Here is a 22161-nt window from a genome sequence, read left to right on the forward strand (position 1 = left end):
CCTTGCTTCCAGCTTGCTACAAGTGCTACAACCTTCTGGCCAATACATTTACTATTGCACCGGAGTGAGGCTTTGGCAGAAAAGTCGTCTGTTTTCTATTCATTTAGGCGCGAAATTTTCCGGAAATCCTGGAATGCAGCTTCAGCATTGCACAATAATTTCAAGCAAATTCGGCTTTGGTGTTGAATCGTCTTAAATGCGAAATGGCTAGTGATCAACAGAAACAAATTTTGCAGTACTTGCTTTACAAACCTCTAGTTTCATTAAAGGATTTGGAAAAGATTTATGCAGCTGCCTACGAAAGTATGATCTTTTTTACGGTTTTCCTTTTGTAATTTACAATTCAATGTTTCTAACTATGTGGTACGTTTTCAGAGCAAGGAAGAGGGGAAGAGATTAGAGATCTTGTAAGATCCCTTAATGACTTACTCAAGCCGGCTCAGCTGGGTATCAAATCAAGATTGTGTGAAGATAATAATGAGGAATATTTTGCTCTAATCAACATGATAGAAAGTGAAGCAGCAAAGTAATTTAAAATTAAAATATATAAAATACAGATAATTTGTAAATTATATGTTGCAATTTGTAGACACACTTCTGAATTCAGTCCTGCTGAATTTGAGCTTTTCAAGTGGATAATGAAAGAAATAGTTTCGTCAGAGTCTGGTTCAGTTTCTTCAATAGACTGCATCAACCAGAGTTCATACATTCCAAAACTTACAAAAACAGATGCACAAAAGGCTTTAGATAAATTCTTAGATTCACAATGGTTGAATGAGGTATTTCTGCTTTCTATTATTCATCTCAGCCATTTTAATTTCTTAATTTATATGCTCCTATTTAGAGAGAGGGAGAAGTGTCTCTTACTGTCAGAGCATTGTTGGAGCTGGAACCCCTGTTGAAGAAGCTTGACGAAGACCTTCAAAACTGCAAAATTTGCAACAAACTTGCTGTTAAGGTGTGTATTCTTAGCAACAACGTTTTTTTTGTTTTTGTTTTGTTTTACTTCTGTTAAATTTTGTGTGAGGCAGAAAGTTGCTTGCCCGGATTGCGGTGCGAAATTCCACCGTTATTGCATTTCCAGGTTAAAATTAAAATGCCCAGCATGCCACCAAGTATGGCGAAGCTTGGAAGACGAAAGCACCCCATCCCAAATTTCATTATCACAGACGCTATCACAAACGTCAAATCCATCAACATCTCAAGTCCCAAACCGCCGAAATGGTGGGGTAAGACGTGGTAGAAGCCACATGGAATCTGACGATAGCGAATAGTCAACAACTATTAGAGTTTCATGTGCTGTAAATTCTAATGAGCTTCGAAGATAAGTATCGAATGTATCCTTTTTATTTGATAATCAAGCTAGTTTTTTCTTCCCTTTTTATGTAAAAAATGTAGTAAAAACTTCGTATATGCAGCTAATCATTTACAGCCCATATACATGTATCTAGGAGTCGAGAAAAAGCACGACGATGAGCCCTTCTATCTGTAAATCCTCAATGACTTTATACAGGTAAGTATTCTTGAGGCCAATTGTCCATAAGCCCTATTCTAGCAAATTACTGTACTTTCTCGTTATGATATATAGCTCGTCAACGCTCTTTCGCGCTTCTATCTGTTAGCCTACATTCCCATGCCTGATGACCCGGTAGTGTTTGTGTGATGTAAAATATGAGTCGTTGATGTAAAGCGCCAGTCGTGACAGGTAGCCTCAATTGTGCCCGATGGAAACCAAGGCCGAATACGAGCCACATTGAATTCCGTCTGTGTTACCATCAGTAGTAGACCACAGTGTAACTTTTTATGCATTGCTTGTAACTCACGCGATGAAAACATATAGCTAGACATTTTCATCAACACTAACCGTTGAAACAAAGTCTGGTCTGATATCAAATTGTAAAAACTAAAAACACCCAACCGTGAGAGGATACTGAGTTGATGAGAAAAAGGAAAAGGAAGAATGCAAGTTAAAAAGGATAAACAAAAGAACAAACAACCCAAAGAAAAGCAATGAGAAAATGGAGCGACCGAGTGACGACCCGGCATGGCCAGGCACGGCACGCGGCTATGTCAGGGACTAGTACCGTTATAATTATCCACATCGGCCTTTGTTTTTTTTTTGTTTTTTTGTCTCTTTCTCAACAGCGCACGCCTCATTACTTCCAATCTCACCTTTTGGCCAATTTCCCATATCCCCTTGCTACCCTTGTGTGCTGGTGTTTCGTCCGCAAGGTCTCCACATGTGATGACGGAGACAACAAACATGAGCTTAGAGAAAGAATTGCGTCGACCTTCTGCTGAAACAATGGTAAATAAATGATCAGTACGGTAACTAACATTCGATAAAAAGAAAAGAACAATCCAACACACAATCAACAAAGGGAACGGTTTTTTTATTCTTTTTTTTTTCTTTCAGGACGACTCGTGCCGACCCGGTGGAAACAGCGTCTACTGCCGTTGCGCGTATGTATGGTTATATGGTCCAGCACTGGCATCAACAGGTGAATGATGAAGTGTTCGGACTTCGTAGCACATAATAACCACACCTTGGCAACATCTTAAACATGGAACTATGCCATTACAGAACAGCGAAGCGACGTGTGTCATCATCGCTACGTTATTCGAGGCCAGGTTTCTTGCCTTTTTATGCTTGTTCCACCGAATGAGAATTCCTTGTTCGTAAAGGCTGAATGGGTAAATAGAAAAGACCTAAAAGCAAAGTCGGACAGCAGCTGTCCCATGTGTCAGGTAAAAAAAAAATTCTAGTTTGTGCAAAGTTATCGCTCTCATCTTGTTTTACTGCCAGTTTAATTTGTTCCATTATTATGTTTAGTGATCACTCCCGAGTGTTCCGGTCTTCCTCGCCGTCACAGGTGTGACCATGTATAGTTAAACGCAGTACAAGTTTATGCGAGCGCGTTTACTTTAATTTCTTTTATTCTTTATTCGTTCTAGTATCCCTCGTCATCTTTCCGTTTGGGACTTTGGCGATACGAGGCTATAATTTTATCTTTATTACATCTCTTGTGTGGCTTATTTACTGGACGATTGAATGTAACAACATGGGCGGACACATTTAGCCAGCGTCCGATATTTTCGGACACGGTTGAACTGGACAACGCCTTTTTGTCTAGTAGGTTTCTCTCTCCTTATTTTTCTTTTTCTTTATGATTGACCAATGAGGGAAGAAAACAAGAAGAAAAAAGAAATTACAATAGGCATTCCGAATGGATTTTGGTATGCTTTGCTGCGATGTTGAACAGCGGCGGTTTGATTGTTTGGATTGTTTCTTGTTTGGTTGCTGTTGCCGGAACTGGCTGGAATATTCCCACGAACCGACTACCGTACAAGAGTGCAATTGTATGAACTATTAGCCCGCGTGCCTTGCGCAGTCCAGACATTTTTTTTGTTTTGTTTTCATGACTGTGTTTTTCCCCTTCTTTTTTTTTTCTTATGTGTCCAAGTGTTTTTCATGCGTTTGTTTTAACGATTCATTTTTCCTCTTCTTCCCACAAGATTACGCCATTGCGTGGACTCTTGGTATCATGTACTAGGCGCAGGTTGGTAGTATGCACTTCAGACACGCATGTAGGTCATCAATTTCGACTCGGTCACTAACGTACAGCACATCGTCGTACTCGTTTTCTTCTTTCTCTTAAGAAAGCTTCTCTGGCCGTGAACGAGTGTGTGTCAGTTTTTAGGTTGGTGCTCATCAGGTGGGCCTCGCGGTTGTCCTTACATCCGAATATTCGTGGTATCAGCCAGCACGTAAGCCAACACACCTTCTACCCGATCGTTCTGAGAAAAGGTCACGAAGACGAACTGACGCATCCGTTGGCACTTGCGAGATATCGCCGTCGTTGTTTTATGTCGTTGGGCTGTCGTCACGGTGGCAGTAGCCCCTTCTAACGGGTTTCGTTCTCCGCCGGGGCCTTCTTTTTTTTTTTTTTTTTTCACATTCCAGTGAGAAATGTGATCGACTAACCCACAAGTCAAAGGTCGCATCTCGTCAGAGGGGAAAAATGAAACAAACCAGGAAAAAACGACGTTACAAGAAAATACATCCCATCCATACGAACAGGCCAACACTAACATGCGATTCGGTCGACACTTGCAGTCGCGTCGCACGGCCCGCGGCCTGCACCCGGAAACACGAAATCACAAGCGTCTGTACCTTCATTGTACTGTGTTGCGTGCGTTCAGATAGAGGGCTGTTGGTCGGGTTTCATCACAGTCATCAGCCGGTGAATTCTCTGAATTATAGGCGCATCCGATAGAGTTGTGTAACCGTCAAACATATAGTCGTCTTAATCGGAAAAAACGCCGCGAGGAATAATCACTTGGTTGAACAAAATGGGGGGAACAACGAGAAACCAATGGCGGAAGGAGTACAGTAACGGGGAAAATCGCAGGCGTAGTATTTATGAACGCATTTATACTCTCCTAAATATAATGCGATAGGGCCCCAATACAAGTCCCATTCGAGTTACAAAATTGCCCAACATGCATTTTTTTTTTTTTTTTTTTTTTTTTTTTTTTGAAAAAAAAAAAAAGAGATAGTCAAATAGGATAATGGCTCTTTAATGCGTGCGGTCTACCCGTACGAAACGTTAAGCTAGCTCAAACCTTGGGTTAGCTAGCGCAGCTACTGCTCCAGGCCCCTCCAAGCTAACGATTTCAAGCTTAAATTTTTTACGATTTAAGCTTGGAAATTCAAGCTAACCTAAACCCGCGCGCCGCTAGCCTAGATTAGGCAATGCGAAAAAAAGAAGACTGTGGCTGGGATCGAACTCGGGTCTCCCGCACCACAGTCGGATGATCTTTCCACTGGACCATTCTATACATATTATAACTATTATTTCAGAACAATACAAGAGAGAATCTAGAAATATACTTAGGTTTTTTTCGACAGGTCAACAACAGAATTTAAAAAATCTAAACATAAAGTCGAAATTAAGTTAAGCTTTCGTTCCCTCAAAGTATTTAAACCAATTATGCTAAATTTTTTTTTATTTCGACAGGTCAACAACCGAATTTAAAAAACCTAAAGATGAAGTCGAAATTAAGTTAATCTTTCGTTCCCTCAAAAGTATTTAAACCAATAATGCTAAATTTTTTTTATTTTCAAACTTAAGTATGATTTGTTAATTTTTTTGAAGGAAATGAATTATTTAAGATTAAAGTCCTATCATAACTAATGCTTGTTTAAAGCATTTCTTATGCTAAATAATAATATATATTTTTCTAACTCCCATTTTTCTAGCTTAAACTTATTTCAGTAGCTTAATTTCTGTAAGCTAAAGTGCAAGGTTGCGAAGTTACAGCTTGCGCAAGTTTAATTTTAAGGCGCTGAAGCCACCCCCCAAAACTCAAGCTAACCTAAACGTATCCCTAGCTTGAAATCTGCAAGCCATCGACGAGGAAGCTTGATAAAGCTAGAATTTGGGCATCGCCAAAACGCAAGCTAACCGTTTCGTACGGGTAGTGCCCTCACTCACGTAGATAGACCCCCGTGTTCGTTTGGAATAGGATACATAATAGGAGCTTCACTATTATGCCTATTATAATGCTAATGAAGGAAAACAGACAGCCGATCGTGTAGTTAATGTATGTTTTGCTAACGATTGTATAGCGATAGATGTATCTACAATATACGATCTATGTATGGGCAAGAGTTAATAAGCAGTATAAAGGGAGAGACACCAACAACCGTATATAGGACAGACGCGTGCGTTCGTGCGGCTTTTCTTCGTCATCGGTCGCACAAGCGAAGGCTTCAAACAAGCTATTTCTCTTTTTTTTTATTCGATTTTGCTCATGAGAGGCTTTAGTTTAGATTAAAAAAACAACCATTCTTCGTCCACAGAAGCAACATACATATTCAAAATGGGGATATAACAGTAGTGGCACAACCAGGAAGATGGAATGTCTCTGATAAAAGTTCCGTTTCTGTTGGGGACACGTAAATAGTCACGTAGCAAAACCAATGTCTTCAGTAACAAGACGACAGCATAGAAGCTAATCATATCAAAATTCGTTCCTTTTTTCTCCGCCATAGAAAAAAAAACGGGGGTTTCCAAGTCGCGTGATTACGTCTCTCAAAGAAAGGTGGCAAGGATGGATGAATTTGGCTCAATTGTTATTTACCTCGTTCTTGTCCAATTTAAGTATATTGCGCACAATGAACCCGCGTGTAAAAAGGGGTCGTAATCTGATAATGATGGACACTAAAAAAAACAAACAGGACTGTCCTCATATGTTGCTATGTAACACGCTTTCTGCGACCTCAATCAAAAATTTCCAATTGGGAGATTCAACGTCAAATTCATATAAGGCTTTTGAATACGAGTGCTGGTTTACATATAGTACAACGCTTACGTCGAAAGTCTAAAATTCAGGACGCTCGTGAAAAAGCTATCCACTCTATAAGGGCAATTACGTTTAAAATGGCCGGGCATTTATGTCCATCGAACCGAGTTTTCTCTTCATTTCGGATCAGGAGTGGAAAGCTAGTATAGTGGGTTAGATTTATCAAAATTTCAGGCAGTCCATCGTGAAAGTCGATGACGAAAAGCGATACAACTATAGCTGAATAATATGATCGTAACCTGCTGCTACGACAGCTGTCGAAAGATTAATGCATTATTAGGCGCCCCATTAATCGGCACGAAATGCTCGAGTCTTTATGCATTACGACCAAAAAGAAAAAAGAAACAACAACCGATATGAAAACAAATGTAGCGATTGAAGTTTGCTCAGTAGCTCATTATTTTAGCTGCAGGAAGACGCTCTCGTTGCTGTCTCGCCTCATTGACGAGTCTCGGAAGAGTCTAACGGAACCTCAATCGTGACCTTAGTAAAGCAGGGCAAGCTTCGCTTGCTCTTAATTCCACTAGTTTCATCACACAAAGGAAGAAAAAAATACTGACATACCAAAAGAAGAGATAGAGACAGATATAAAACGGTTGACGGGATATTCTTTACAAGAGTGCTGCTGCCTTGTGATGGTGATTGCACTTTTCGCGATGATTGTCCAAACTTTTGCAACAGATTTTGTTTAGCGTTTCTTGTACTGCAAATATGGACACGCGTCTCGATTTGAAAAAAAGGACACGAAAAGAAATTTCTCTGCAATTAGCGACGATCGCATTCACGCAAAAGAGGACACGTGTCAGCAGCAGGTTTTCTTTTATTATTGTCTATGTCATGTAAGAGAAAGCGGCCAGCGTGTGCCTATACAGAGACGTATCCACCTGTCATTAGTAGGAGACAGTAACACAGCAGATAAGTTACTTTTTCTTTTATCGTTTATTCCAACCGGGAAGTCGAAGCCACCTGAAAAGAAAAAAAAAATGAGATGTCGACACCTAATTCTTTCTTTTCGGATTTCAAACGAAACCCCCCCTTTTTTTTTAGATCCTGATTTTGAGCTTTTGTTATTCATCCCGCGAAAAGGGAAAGATTGAACGACGCAACGTGACGCCAGCAGTTTCAATGTTGTGGATCGGGGACGGAGAAAAGGCGGCACAGTTCCCTGAAACCTTGCCATTCGTTTTGTTGCGTTGGTCATTATGAAAACAAGTGCCGAAGCGGTTCGAAAGCAATATAACATATCAACACGCACGAGTCGTGTGTTGTGTCGATATATATGCGCCATTGTCCCCATTCTTCAGGTTGCTATTGTGTACGTTGTTGCACCGGAATAACGGAATCAAATCGACTATTTTCTTTGATACTCTTTTTCTTCTTCTTATAATATTCGTAATGCTGTTTTTGGACGATGTTTTTTTTCTTATCTTTCGGCAGGGCCATTTCGAGGTTGTTGATATTTCTTTTGGAGATGATGGGGGGGGGGGGGGACTGGTGCACAACAAGCGCGGAATTTCCAGCACCATCCGGGACGGATGGCGTGTAACGTACGGTAAACGAATTGAATGGGCCCACACATACACGACACAAAGTGAACGACTCCTTCCTGTATCCGATTCAATACAAGTTTATGTTTGGTACTTTAGCTGTTAGATGAAACGCGTCATAATGGTATTGTCATAGAACTTAATAGAACGATGGAAGTATATTAATAATGACACTGGCGTTGAATGCACGCTGGAATTGGTTGCCGCCGCCGAGACAACGACGTTAGACTTCTACCCCCTCAAGGGAAGTGTAAAAAACTAAAATAAAATACAAAACAAAGCAAAAAAAAAAAAAAAAAAAAAAAAAGTCGAAACAGGAAAGAGGACAAGGAGGAGGCGGCTATTCAATTTGTCGGGCGCGCGGGACTGGATGCAGCAAGGAGGGCCAGAGGTGGTGGTTACAAAAGTTGCCAAAGGAAGAGACACAAAAAGGAGAGGGAGAGAGAGAGAAAGAAAAGAAAAACTGTGCAGCAGTCGAGACGGACGGTTCACTCACGTGGCGGTCGTTGAACGTGTAGCATCTGATTGTCGTCTCCATCTGGTCCGCCATTTTCTATCTTGAACGAAAGCCATTTGTCTGTTATCGTCCACCCGGTTCAAAAATCGAGTTCGTCTTTTCGACTTCCACGCAAACAAGTCGACATCAGCTGTTCGTATCGATCGACAAAAAAACAAAACAAGAAAAATGTGCCGCTCTTCGTATTTCGCAGAGTCGTTTGTCCTCTTCCTCGTATTAGCCGGTAAGTTTTGTTTTGTTCTTTCTTGTTTTCCTACAAAGCAAATTGCTCCGTTTCGTCTTTTTTTTTTTTTTTTTTTTTTTTTTATTCTTCTAATGCCTTAAAAAAGATAAAAGAATGTGCCTTATGCCCTCGTCTCACTTGATCAAACAATGGGGCCCATTTGGATTCCATTTCTATAGCTGATATTGTTCAACAAAGAGCAGGCAACCGGAATTGGTGTAATGGGATCTTTTTTTTTCCGTCGTGATGTCTTAAAGAAAAAATGTTTCCAGTTAAAATGTTCAGTTATACACCGCCTTTTCAGTTTTTAAAGCTGATATCATTTGAAAAAGAGTCTTTTTTTCAGACTTTATCCAGATCAAGAGCTTTTCTCGCTTCCATTTGGAAAAGTTCTTCTGAAAGTTGATTGTGGTATTGAGATTTCAAAACTTCCGGCTTTCAGGGTATCCTCTTGTCCGGTTGTATTCATCGTTCTGTGAATAAGTAAGTCTTCCGTCATCGTCCCAGTGATTTTCGACCACAACAATCAGCAATTGGTAAAGGCGTGATCGACGTTCACTATTGTACTTCTTGATACCTTTTCTTCGCCAATCCGTCATGTATTTTCTTGTGCCCTTTCCTTCCTTGTTGATTTCTGAATTAGAATGATGCATGGGCGTTTTTTTTGTGTCGTCACACAGGACAGTTTTTTTTTTTTTTTACAGGAGGTACAATGAACTTGTATAAGTGGTAGCCATGGATGGCTGATTCCTGTAGGTCAAGTCAAAATTTTGTTTTGAATTCAATTCGTCCAGTTCCGGTGTTCCATTTTTTTTAAATCGTTCCAATTTAAATTTTTAAAAAATGCACGCATCAACCCTTTACCTTGTAAAAGGTCTTTGTGTTTTGGTGGACGTTCCTTCTTTTTCTTTTTGGCGGCGACACCACAGACAGTGTTGGTACATATTCATTGTTCTTTGTATTCGATTTGTAAAGCACCCGCAAGCGCAAAGGCTAGTTTTATTCACGAAGTGATTTACAGCGAGCAAAAAAAAAAATACAAAGCATGGCAGTTGAAAGACAACTTTTCAACAAGTCTCTTGGAAAGTGGGAGAGGGTTGAGTGGAAAGAACAAGGAGCAAAAGTTACAAACCCGTTACGGTCTCGTGATCCGACCGCAGCAAATGCTTCGACGCTTGTAACAATAACAAATGATCATAAAAAATGGTCCCATCAATTCGATGGTTAAAGTCTTTTCTGGGGGGATGAAGATTCTTGTCGACCTTGAAACGACCCAAAAGATAAGGCCGCCCAAGCAAACCTGAAAATGAGGATGGGGCCTTATCTTTTCTTCCCCCACCCATTCTCACGCTCACGCAAACAAAGCCCCTTGTGTATGTGTATTATAATGACTACAAAACCTTTACTGCCGTGATATTTCTTTCTCTTCTTTTTATGTTCAACAAAGGATGTTACGTGTTTCATTTTGAATTTCATCTCCACCGATCACTTAGCGCTCTGGTTTCTTTCTCTTTAATTTCATTAAAAACTCTGTAAATAAAACGGTGACCACGTCGTAAAAAATATGTGATGATAATCTTATAATGAGGAAGGCCCTTTAAAAGCATTAAAAATGGATTTAATGTTTTTCCTATCTTTCATTTATATATTTATTTTTTCCTTTTCTTGTTTATGTCTGTCGACTCACAGGAGGTGTCCGAGCGGCCTGGGAGGGCAGTTCGTGCCCGCGCTTCTGCCCGAAAGAGAACAAGCCAGTGTGTGGCAGTGACGGTGTCATCTATACCAACGAATGTGACCTGTACCGCCGCAACTGCGGTCTTGGTAAGTTCCCAATAAGACTTTTTTTTTCAGCATAATTCCTCCATTGCTTTTCCCTTTTTTTTTCGTTCATCGGTCAGCAAAGGCATTTCTTTTGTTATTTTATAGCAATGCCATCCGTTTTTTTTTCCTGTTCCACATTCCCGAATGTCAAATATGCGTCTCATATGCGACAATATTAATGCACATTGTCATTCCGTACGGGGTTCGGTTTTTTTCTTGAAACAGTTGAATGCCAATGACTGTTCTAGCGGAAAACGTTCTTCGGGGAGAAATGAATTTCGTTGTCTGAAGAGACAGCCGCAAGGAAAGGGGCGAGCGCTATTTAAAAATGAATTGGGAAACGTAGACGGGAAAAAAAAACAGCATCAGTAAACGAGATGGGAGGGATGGAGAGAGAATAAAACGAAGATGAATTTTACATTCCTAGTTTGTTTTAATGAGATATATTCTTTTTGGTTACCAACCCTTTATTCTCTTGCTTCGCGTGCTCGCGGCTACACCATCCGAATGATGATGACCGAGGCGGAACTAAACAGGTGGTGCTCACCAGAATAGCGTGAACAGCGTTCGTTCATCCTGCTTTCTCTCTCTCTCTCTTGCATCGTCTTGTTTATCTTGTTACATTTCGTTTTAGTTTTATATGTTTTTCGTTTTGTGTTGAAATTTTAACAACGTAGTATCCAGGCAGTAAAGGTGTGACACGACTCACTGCATGCCATCATCGTTACTCTCGATATAATTCATTGGCTTTGGCTCATTGAATATGGAAATGTCAATGAAAGGGCTACTGCCACACGAAAGCAAGGACGTGAAACAAGGGTCCTTTGATAGTCAACAAGTCAACAAACTCTAGAAATCATGAAGTGCTTCGTATGAGATACGTTTGGTTTGGAAAAATGATGGCCAAGTAACTGGGTCCGTGACACTTGTCAGCAAGAGAAAACGATGGTAGAAAGACGGATAAATAGACACCATTGGAAAGACGATTCTTACGGTGTATTAAACGTGTCGACATGCAAACGAGGAGATGGCTCCAATTAAAATACCGCCAACAGCTGTTTGACGCATTTGGTTTGCGCGAGCGCCGCGGTTTTCTTCACGGCCAAACAAACAAAAACGAGTGGGTGCGCGAACCAGTTGCGAAGATCATTATTTGCTGGCGGAGATGACAGAATAAATGGACTGAGATACACGCAGACGGGGAGGGGGACTAACCACACGAAAATTGAATGGTAAAAATTCGTAGGGAAGCTAACGCGATGACCTGAACATGTATTTTCGGAGCCATTATCGGCAAAAAACTAGCGGCAATGTTTGTCCCAAAACTGTTGAACAAAAAGAAAAAGAAAACAAAATAGAACCATGTGAGTGATGTCCTCAATAGGTGATGGCAGCGTTTTTTACAGCCAACTTTGTGCTTCGTGCACCTTAGGGCTAAACTTCTCTAACATTACTTGAATGACTATCCATCAGAAACCTTTTAGTAATTGGCCACGGATTAGCCGAAAAAAAAATCATGTCTCGAACTCGTTCGCGTGCAACTCTAACATAATTATCTTCGTCTTCTGTCATCCCTTTTTTTTTTATGTGGATGACGCACGCGTTCTAATTGTTGACGGAGCCTGCAAACATTCCACGAATATCAGTTTTTCTTTTTTTTACGTCCTGGTCATAAACCAATTGTAATCTTTGATATATTTGTCCCATATATATTTTCGACCTTAAAAAAAATGACTGTTGAAAACAGTGACAAGCAAATGTTGATGTATGCGTGAATGTTTAACTGTTTGTTTGATTGCAGAAGTGGAGACGGTGGAGGACAAGATGTGCACCCGGTCACGCGGTTCATTCTGCGGCAACAAATGTAACCTGGACCGTGATTTGGTGTGTGGTTCTGATGGACGTACCTATCTCAACAGCTGCGTACTTAAAGTGGAGACTTGCAAGTGAGTGTTATTTGGTTTTCGGTAGAACGTAAAACATCAAGTAGACGAAGCTGACCTCGTCATAATCGAGTTGGAATGACTTGGCGATTGTTCCTCCTACCTGCGTGCTAATGGCAGCGTAGTGCAAGCAAACCTTTCAGCCGCCCGTTATCGTGTGTCGGTTTGAAACAAAAGCAACTATGTTTTTGTCGGTAGAGAGCCACCCGTCGCCACGAAAGACATGCACGTATCTCCATTAACCCGGCTGCTCGCATTGCGTTAAAGCATTTCATAAAAGAAAATTGCTAGACATTTTTCTTTCTTTTTTTTTCTTGTTATCGCCACTGGCTGGGGAATGCTTTGAGACCAATCAAGAAAGAGTAAGAAAAAATGACGGGTTAAAAACGAAAGAATGAAAAAATGAACAGCGTGCAACCGGCTGCACAACGAGTATACGCATACCAACAGCTAGTTTGCCACTAAAGTCGAACCTTTTCGGGTGCAAAATAAAAGGAAAACATTAAATTACATGTAATGTCTCAAAAGTGGTACATGACCAATGCGCAAAAATCTCATTAAAACATGCTTGATCTCTGCTAGCGGTATTTCTTGTCTCATTAAGAAATTGAATGCGTATATTTATCATCGACGTCCCGCTGCGAGCGGCCAAAAACGCATCCTTTTTGGCTGCATTTACGTCATACGTATTGTTATCTCGTTAAAGTTATTGTAACTGTAAAAATCTGTTGCTTAAGAGACGCGTAATTAAGAAATCTCCAATTTCGTGGGACGACCTAGATATTATAAAAGTACCCATTTTGTGAACTAAACTATTGTGATATTTTTCAGGCGGGGCATTCGCTTGTCTCACGTCGGCCCGTGTATGAATGCGACAGCATTAGAAGAGCCTTGTCCCGAACACTGCAGTCTGACCGATCGGGACGGACCCGTTTGCGCTTCCAATGGCAACGTTTACAAGTCAATCTGCGAGATGAAACGCCACACATGCGGGTATGGAGAAAAAAACAAACAAATTAACTGTGATGCTAATTTCGTAGGTAAACGAAATGTTCGTCTTTTAGACAAGGTGTCGTCAAGACGTCGGAGAAATACTGCCAGACGACCAGCCATTGTAAGGAGATCTGCTGGAAGGCCTCCAAAGCTGTCTGCGGCTCAGACGGCCACATTTATGCCAGCAGCTGTCAGATGAAAGTCAGAAACTGCGGGTGAGTCGAGTTAATGAGCAAAATGTCCATGAATTATCAAAAGCCATTTGTCATGATCGTTTCTTGTTTACGCGATCATCCAAAAAATTAATGGCTGACTGTGTTTGTGTTGTCTTTTGTCTTCCACAGACGTCACGTTTTCGAAATCCCAATCAGCAACTGCATCCCTCAAGAGCGCGCCATCACCAACTGCCCCGCCGAATGTGACAGCGCCGAGCCGGAACAGATTTGCGGTTCCGACGGCAACATTTACGCCAGCCCGTGTGAGCTCCGCATGCTGAACTGTGGGTACGTTATAATCGTTCTTCAATTCACACTCCTCTCAATTGTTGGCACATTTCATTTTGTTTTCCAGCTTATTATAGTTATATTTCTAATGAATGTTCATGGTGTTGCTGAATTAATTTAGCGACTACCCATGATTTGAAAAACATGTCGATCTGATGATAGTTTGATGCGCTTATTTAGGCCAAACAGCGATAAGGTGATTGCCGTGGATTGGCTCCGTTGCGCTGCTAAGGCGGCTCGTTGTTCTCTGCTGACTTGCAAAGACGATCCCGAGAATCCCGACTACGTTTGCGGTAATGACGGACGCACCTACGCCTCCCCCTGCCACCTTCGTATGGCTTCGTGCACGTGAGTTCAAACAACAAATTTCAATTTGATTACTGCTGACTCTTGCTGACTCGACGATTATTTGTGAATTTCGCGATTCTTTAAATGCTTTTTTTGTCGAAACAAACACATGAAAAACAGTCGGGGTACTGAATTAGCTCATGTCGGCGCGTGCATGAAGATCACTCCTGATAATCAATGCGCGGAATCGTGCCCTGAGCAGCGGGAATCTGACCTTCCAGTTTGCGGATCGGATGGCAACGTCTACAGAACTGAATGCGAGATGAAGAAACAAACGTGCGGCCAGCACGTCATTCCCGTAGCGCTTCACCATTGCACTGCCACAGAGTCTTGCAACAATCAATGCGACCGCAAAGTCCAATCGGTTTGTGGCAGCGACGGCAAAATTTATCGCAACTTGTGCGAGATGCGCAGCAAACACTGCGGGTAAAGTCAAACACGACATTAAACCAATTTTCCTAATATTTGTCATCTCCTTTTTATTCTTGTCCGCACAGGAAATACGTGTACGAGGTGCCCATGGCCCGCTGCCTGGCCCTGGCCGGTTTCCGCTTCACTGGCTGCAATCGCATCTGTCCTACCGAGTACGACCCAGTTTGCGGAACGGATCGCAAAACCTATTCCAACGAATGTTTCCTTCAACTGGAGAACTGTCGCTCTCGATCTTTAGTCGTCAAAAAATATCACGGAAAATGCGGAGAACCCGTCGCAGAACCCAAGGCTTATATCTATTAAATTGAACCTAAAGAGAGACTAAAGAGGAGCTTTCCTTCTGAAGATCGTCATGGCGTTTTTGAGCATCGTCTCTGATTTTCAATTATTATTTTTTTTTTTTTGCCTTTGTGTGTTTTCGTTATGCAATCAGGACATGCAGCAATCGCGCAGTTGTTGTCGTTGACGCTCTGTTTTACTCCAATCGGATGATAACGGTTTTTTATTTAAAGGTTTTTTAAAGAGAGAAGATTGATTTGTGAGTGAAGGACGTTTTTTTTAAAATAATATTTGAATTTGCGGTAGTATTTAAATCGTTAAATATAACTTTTTGCCATATTTTTCAACGCGGTTGTCGATTTTGAATTACACGAAATATGTAGCAGTTTGATACTTGATACTCGCTTCAGCTCGCACGACTTATCGGTTTAAGATATTTCGTCCCCAAGAAGGAAAACAAAAAATGTAATGCGCAGTTGTTAAGTATTAATCATCGCATTCTTTCCTCTTCTCGCTAAACAATTTGCTGTTGATTGCATTTTGCGGCAGATTCGCGAACTGAACGCCCTCCTTTTCTGTCTTTTTTTTTGTTCTGTTTAATTTTTTAAATGGTGTTTTTTGTAATCAACAAACAAACAAAAAAAAAATGATGTTCAGCAATAAATAGTTGAAGCCCCATCCGCCACCGCCTCATTGACTTTATTACCTCAATATCTTCGGTACCGTTTCTTTTTTTTATGTCATAGCATTTCTATAGGTTACTAAAGGAATGTCAATAGCCTACTGCTAGTCTGTTGTGTGTTTTAAATTGATCACAACCATCACCAAGGATCAATCTTTCATCATTTGAGTCCAATGAGCTGAACGCAATGACAGCAATGCATTCGTAACTATGTGTACGTGAGCAATGCAGGCATTTAGAACGCTGGAAGGTGAATTTCAATCATAACTCTTAATGTTCTTCTGTAACTTCCAAAAAATGCATACGGGCATGGATATCTATTAATGACACAGCTCCTTGAACGAAATGTAACAACCAGTTTTTTGGTGTGCAATATTTTCAATGCCAAAACAACGCCCCCTTTATTTGCATTTTTTTGCGAGGTTGATGAACGCATCGGCCAGCTCGCATGCTTTGGGCTTGCTGATCCAGCAGTTTGTATGAAAAACTGTGTCCATCATTGTCTCCCTGCTGCGTGGAATCGTTCAACTTCGCTGATTTGAAAACGACATTCTCAGCAGGCTTCTTCAGCGGAGTTTGCATATCCCTTAACTTTATTGAAGGTCATCGTTTCGTACTGTGGCTTTAACTTTATTAATCCATGTGACCGTGCACTGTGTTCGCTTAGCTGCCCCCCAGTTGGATTATTAGATTAAATCGAGTCAATCTGAATGTCGCCAAAAAGACGCATTCTTTGTAAAATTCTGTCTTTTTTCGTGTTACGTATCTTGCCTTCGTGCTTTTCCAATGAATATTCTACGTTGCGATAAGGCTGGCTTCGTGAGTGTGCGGGACAATTCCGGTTTCAAGGCTTCCTCTGGCAATTCGTTCCCTCTATCGGGCCTGCTTCAAACTTGTTACGCGTACAAAAAATTCTACATCTTCGCAGCTCCGGAGAGCGATAAACGAGGCACAGCATGAACTAACAGATGTAGCAAAAACGATTGCGTCAGCAAAAATTTCCATTTGAATTCCATAGTTGTACAAACATTAATTCTAATTCCGTCTTCTTCATGAAATGCAAGAAAATGAAATTGGAATTTTATTACTGAACACTTTTACACGACCGAAAGATCCGTTATTCAACAGTTCTAAAGTAAATTTATGTACTGGCATGGAGAATGGCGCAATCGATTGAGATATGGAATACCGCTAACATCACAAAAATGATAATATTATAGTAAGAAGCTTCTTCTGAATATTCCACTCGTCCTCGTCAAAATAAAAGCATCAAGGACAAAAAAGAAAAAGAAATGCCTTCAAAATAAAAAAGGTTCGTGTTCGTCAAGTCCAAGGATCAAAATGCAATTTAGTTGTGCTATTATAAAATCCACTTTAAATAACGTACCGTTTGAATGGAAGCGGACTAGATGTGGGAACCACGATAGGGAAGCTTTAATACGATTCCTTGCATCCAGGCGGGCAATCATGTAAGCAATCAGAGATTCACGCTGCGAACGATTCCATTTCGCCGACGAAGACCGTGAGCAGATGGTGGCCCAGCTGTTTGGCAGTATTGGGTTCGTCATTTTATTCTATTTTCCTTGGCCGATTTCATTCTAGGACCGAATGGACCATCCATGGCAACATTGTAGCCTAATCTCATGTCGTGAATCGGGGACGTTATCCAATTCATAATGCTTTTCCTCCGTTAGACTACTTTCTTTGATGTCCTTCGTTTTATTAGAAGCGTGTGACGTAATAACATTCGCCTGACGATTTCATTTTCTATGACTTTTATTCTCCCCTGTATCCAGAAGTCCATAGGAACTCGATTTAGTTGCTAAAAAAAAAGGGAAACTTTGTTACATGCACATTAGGAAATATCCACGCGTTCAATTGAATCTTGAAGTCTTAGAATGTCGCATAGAATTTGATCGTTGATTGTTAACTTAAAAGAATAAACCAAATTATATTATATTCGAAAAAGGGAAGACTACGTAAATTTGATCATTACTTTTTGTTTTCTCTTTTCCAAGGTCAAAACAAGAAAACCGCCCCCATAATTATGTCATTTCTTGGAAACGACATAATGGACACGGCCTGAAGCTATCCATGCAAAAAGGAAGGGATAGGGAAGCGTAAGTAGTTCACCGACCGTGAAAAAACTTTCAGTTACGTAACTTTATCTCTCCGACCAACAACCAGGATATTGAACATGCAGATGGTGAAAAAAAAAAAACACAGCAACAGCGGATGCTACCCACGAGGCCAGTGTTCAACGTCTTAGACAGGGTTTTACAGGTTTCCAGTGCGACGTGCGTGAATGTGCGCAGCAGCGACAACCGACCGGGAATCTGACATATTTCTCGGTATGTTTTTGTTATGTTTCGCTTCGTTTTGGTGATCCCGTCTGATGTAGTAGTATTGCAAATATGATGCAGATGGTTGTTAGGGAATGTTTTTGAAGAGCAACGGAGCAATAAAGCTTTTCTCCTACCGTACACGCAACGATGCATGTAATAAAGTGAACTCCTGCCTCGTTAATATCAAAGCAATTTTTCACGACAAACAATCCTCGTGTTTTTTAGCAGGTAGATTTACATGTAATACTGATCCTTTTTTTTTTTTCTGATAAAAGTTGTACACAACTCTAGCTCTTTGTCAAATCTGTTTACCTTCTTTGCTGGTGTATCACATTTTGCATTCAATAACGCGTGCATGCATAAGCTACAAAACACCCGCGTGTGGTGCCAGTATTTTTCGATAACAAAAGTCTTTGTTGTTCGACGAACATTGTTGAAATTTCTCTTATCGTGCTTACCGAGAAAATTCAATTTCTAAGATGCATGCTATTCGTTTCACACGCAATCTGTTTTACGCGCTTGTGTTGGGACTTCCGAGTGTGATTCCGTGTCACGCGCTAGCATTTCGTGCCATCCCTTTATAGGTAGTACAGTATTTGAAGACGTTGAAGGTATAGGAAGGGGACGAGCAGCCGGCCTTCTCTGCGTTTTATAGATCGTGCGCTACCGGTTAACCTGGACAACCGCATAAGGGTTAGTATAAGGACGCACTCAAATAACTGATTACATCTGTAAATCAACTATTGTTGGTGGGGACTATACCAACTCTTCTGAACTGTTTCCTTTGTCCGTCTTTCGCCCGAAGACATAGTTCAGATTTTATTTGACAAGTTTTTTAATATGTTGATTTTACGGTTAATTCAAGTTATTGCTTTTTTATTATTATTATTGGAATCTGTTTGCGGTATTTGGGTTTCTTTTGTTAGGCTGCGGGGAATGGGCAAAGTTAGTTAAAAGATAAAAGGAATTGCAAAATGTTGCTGGATTTCATTGGAAGCGGAGCTGTGATCTGTGTGATTAAATATTTAAACGTCGTAAAGTAATGTTACGGTGTTGCCGGACGGGCATCAAACACAGTTATGATGAGGAAAATATATACCGTATTCTGAACTCGTAAATCTTCTCATTAAAGTATGACAGTCCCTAGAATTCGATTTACTCTGTCCCGTATTCCCTTGTGTACCCAGGGCAGTAATCGTGCGTGTTATGAGCAGTTCTCCTGGACGTTATTCAATCACGTGTTCAACACTCTAACCGTCCACGCTTATGTTGCAGTGTTTTGGATCTAGTAGTTTGTATCAACGCAATTAATTCAACGTGTTGTGCCAAGCGCGTTGCTTTGTAGGTGGCAGAAACTCACAGGTTATACATTTTGCTCTTAATTAGTAAAAGAAAATAGTGGAATGACTTCGTTACGTAGTCTACAGCCTTTGAAATTGCCGTACCGGTTAAACTGAGCAATGGTATTGATGTCACTTATCACAAGCTGACGTAATGAACTTTTGGTGTGTAAAATTTCGTGCTGCTGTCACCTAAGCAAAACTTTTATTTGCTCATTTGTTTGATTGCTTGTTCTTCGTATTCGTTCCTAACGAGCTGTGCGTATTCTAAACAGCATCGAGGCTTTTGGGGCCGTAATGTGTGTCGATCAAGTTTTTCGTGATTTTTCTTTACTTTCCCTTGTCCGCTTCGATTATTGAAGGAAGCTGCGTGCCAATATCCGATATGGATTTTCTTCGGTTTTGCAGTGTTTAGTTCCCTTCCAAATGTATCAATGCGGAGAAATAGAAAACTGTTCAGAAAATCCTGTTTTAGTGATCGTAAACTGCCGGTAGACGATCGTGTCCGATACGGTGGCGTTTGGTAGTGGAACCGGGTTTGAAAATGGATGGTGATAGAAAGACATTCGAATTTAGATGTGCGCCATCACGCGTCCGTAAATCTAACGCCTCTTTGCCCTTTTTCACGCACCATCGTTCAGCGTCGCATACAAACTGGATGCGGTGAACATAAAAGAAAACAATTTATTTCGATCGAATGTAATAGACTCGCTCTCGGATGCATTCCTTCCTCGCCATCTGATATTGTCGCGTTTTCCTATTTTCTGATATTGTGTACCGTTCCATCGCGCACGAAATAATATGCCACACAGGTATAGGTAGGCGGGTCGATGAAGACGCAGCGAATGTAGGCGCCATCTTTCTAAGCCTTCTGGACAAGAATACAACAAGCTAGCTTGATAGATGGCCAACGAGTATGGCGGCAAGGAGGAAATCTTTATAGCTTTCGGGAATGATTGATCGCCTTGGAGCAGATGGATAAGCCTGTTGCCGGGGTGTATCATGTTTGCTTTTCCTCTTTTCTTCTAGCGCGTGCCACGTTCCCTACTTTTTTTTTTCTTTTACCGCCTTATGCTACAATCGATTTCGGTATACGCCTACGTGTATTCATCCCACAGACTTCAGGGACTTGCACTTTTTTTTTTAAATACCAACAGAGGAAGGTATAACATCATTAAAAAGACAGGGTACATATCAAACACGCTTCTGTTGCTTTTCTATTGATTTTCTGTCAATTATTATCACGAAGTGCTACATGTGAAGTGCAGGCTACATTGTTTTTCAAATGTCTTTGATACTTACCCGCTTTTCAACGTGTAATGCAATACCGTTTCTTTTATTTGTATGTTTTTTTTTTGTTTTGTTTTTATGTTTTTGCTTTGTACTACATTAAGTGGCGAAAGCAAGACTGGATGAATCAATATTTCCGCATGAGGAATGCTGAGCAAGCAAGTGGTGGAATATAATCAATGACTCCCGCCCGGCATTTCTCTGAGGGACGCTCAAGGAGAGTCGCGATGAAATGTCGTGACTTTGTGCGCGTAAGGAAGCGTTTGAACCTCGCGGGAAGTGATTGTGTGTCTACAATTTCTTTTCCCTTGGAGCGACCCGCGCTTCGTTTAATATTTTCTTGCAAAATTGTTGGCCGTTGAAATAATTGGGAAGGGGTGGGGTTGCGGGTAGCGGTAAACGCTTTTGTCACCAATTTCAACTATCTGCATTTGAAGTCTATTGAAAATTAGGTTTTTCTTTTCGATAGCTGCATCAATTGAGATGCAAAGCCAGTTAGGATCTGTGTTACTGAATTCATCGATTTTGCGCGTGAATGGGAACCTAGTTCGTGATTCACGTGTTAACTTTTGACGGAGGCGATTCCTGGCGGCGAAAATGCGAGACCAACGCAAACGAAATTTGCACAATGCAAATATTTTTTGTCGCCCTTTTTTTTTCTTCTGGGTTTTGTGAACGCAGTGACTCAACCGCGTGTTCTGTATAACCTCATTTTATTGATTTATTTTTTTTTTCGCGCAATTCCAAAACTCTAGTTCGCACAGCTCGGGTTGTAGGCCAGCTGAAGGCAATGATAGAAGGCTATTTTGCATTCAGTAAGAAAATGTATTAATGATATAATGCGGTACGATCGATCTCGGCAGACTCTTGAATCAAAAGTTAACGCCCAGCAAGTTTTTCTTATTACTATTACCGACGTTGTGTGTGCGACTCAGAAGCCATAGATACTCACAGTCCTAAAATAATTGCAATCCCGGTCACATTCTTTCAGGTTGAAGGAAACGTGGAGAGAACATCTTTCATTTTTTGCCCGCACAACTCGTTTGATTTCCTTTTTTTTTTTTGACGAATGCTTGTGCATCTCATTAAAAAGGAAGTGAAGAACGTAAAAAGAGGAAACACTGCTACAAAACAAATTCAAGAGCCTTGGGATGATGGGGATCTTATTTCATCTATACGCTGGATGAAAAATCAGCTCTGGAATTGAAATCTGCTGGGAGGACGTATGCAAATACCTAACACTTTTATTTTGTTTCGTTTTTAGCCAAGAAAATTGGTGGGTAGATGGGAGTTTCGTTCTTTTTTCAGTGCATCCGCTTGTCTCCGTTTGAAATTCTAAGAATCACTAGTGGATTAGGGGAATCATCTCCGGCCGTTGTGCTGCTGCTGGAACCGTATTAGTATTTGCACATCACTTAAGCTCAACATGCATACTGACTTTAGTTCAATTTTCAAAACAATTAGTAGCTACCGAGTTTGTGTTAAATTTGCATGTTTAATAAAAGATTGTGGGAGTCTGGAACAAATAA

The 22161-nt window shown here is 40.8% G+C and overlaps 2 protein-coding genes across 3 annotated transcripts; both read left to right on the plus strand.

Moving 5' to 3' along the window:
- Positions 1-121: 121 nt before the first annotated feature.
- On the plus strand, positions 122-1422 carry LOC130685454 (non-structural maintenance of chromosomes element 1 homolog). The gene is made up of 5 exons (XM_057508754.2): positions 122-303; positions 376-526; positions 590-779; positions 845-958; positions 1032-1422. Exons 1-5 carry the CDS (start codon positions 204-206, stop codon positions 1272-1274), a joined length of 798 nt encoding a protein of 265 aa, XP_057364737.1. The 5' UTR covers positions 122-203; the 3' UTR covers positions 1275-1422.
- A 6933-nt stretch (positions 1423-8355) lies between these two features.
- Positions 8356-15653, plus strand: LOC130685456 (agrin-like). 2 transcript variants are annotated; one of them, XM_059494760.1, is made up of 9 exons: positions 8356-8656; positions 10346-10477; positions 12279-12423; positions 13252-13413; positions 13485-13628; positions 13758-13916; positions 14079-14264; positions 14385-14690; positions 14762-15653. In XM_059494760.1, the coding sequence occupies exons 1-9, from the start codon at positions 8602-8604 to the stop codon at positions 14997-14999; spliced, it is 1527 nt and encodes a 508-aa protein (XP_059350743.1). In that variant the 5' UTR covers positions 8356-8601; the 3' UTR covers positions 15000-15653. The 2 variants fall into 2 exon arrangements, with proteins under 2 accessions (XP_059350743.1, XP_057364739.1); XM_057508756.2 differs by having other exon boundaries at positions 8357-8656; positions 14097-14264.
- Positions 15654-22161: the final 6508 nt, after the last annotated feature.

Source organism: Daphnia carinata, chromosome 3 (genome assembly GCF_022539665.2).
Source record: "Daphnia carinata strain CSIRO-1 chromosome 3, CSIRO_AGI_Dcar_HiC_V3, whole genome shotgun sequence".
Lineage (NCBI taxonomy): Eukaryota > Metazoa > Arthropoda > Branchiopoda > Diplostraca > Daphniidae > Daphnia > Daphnia carinata.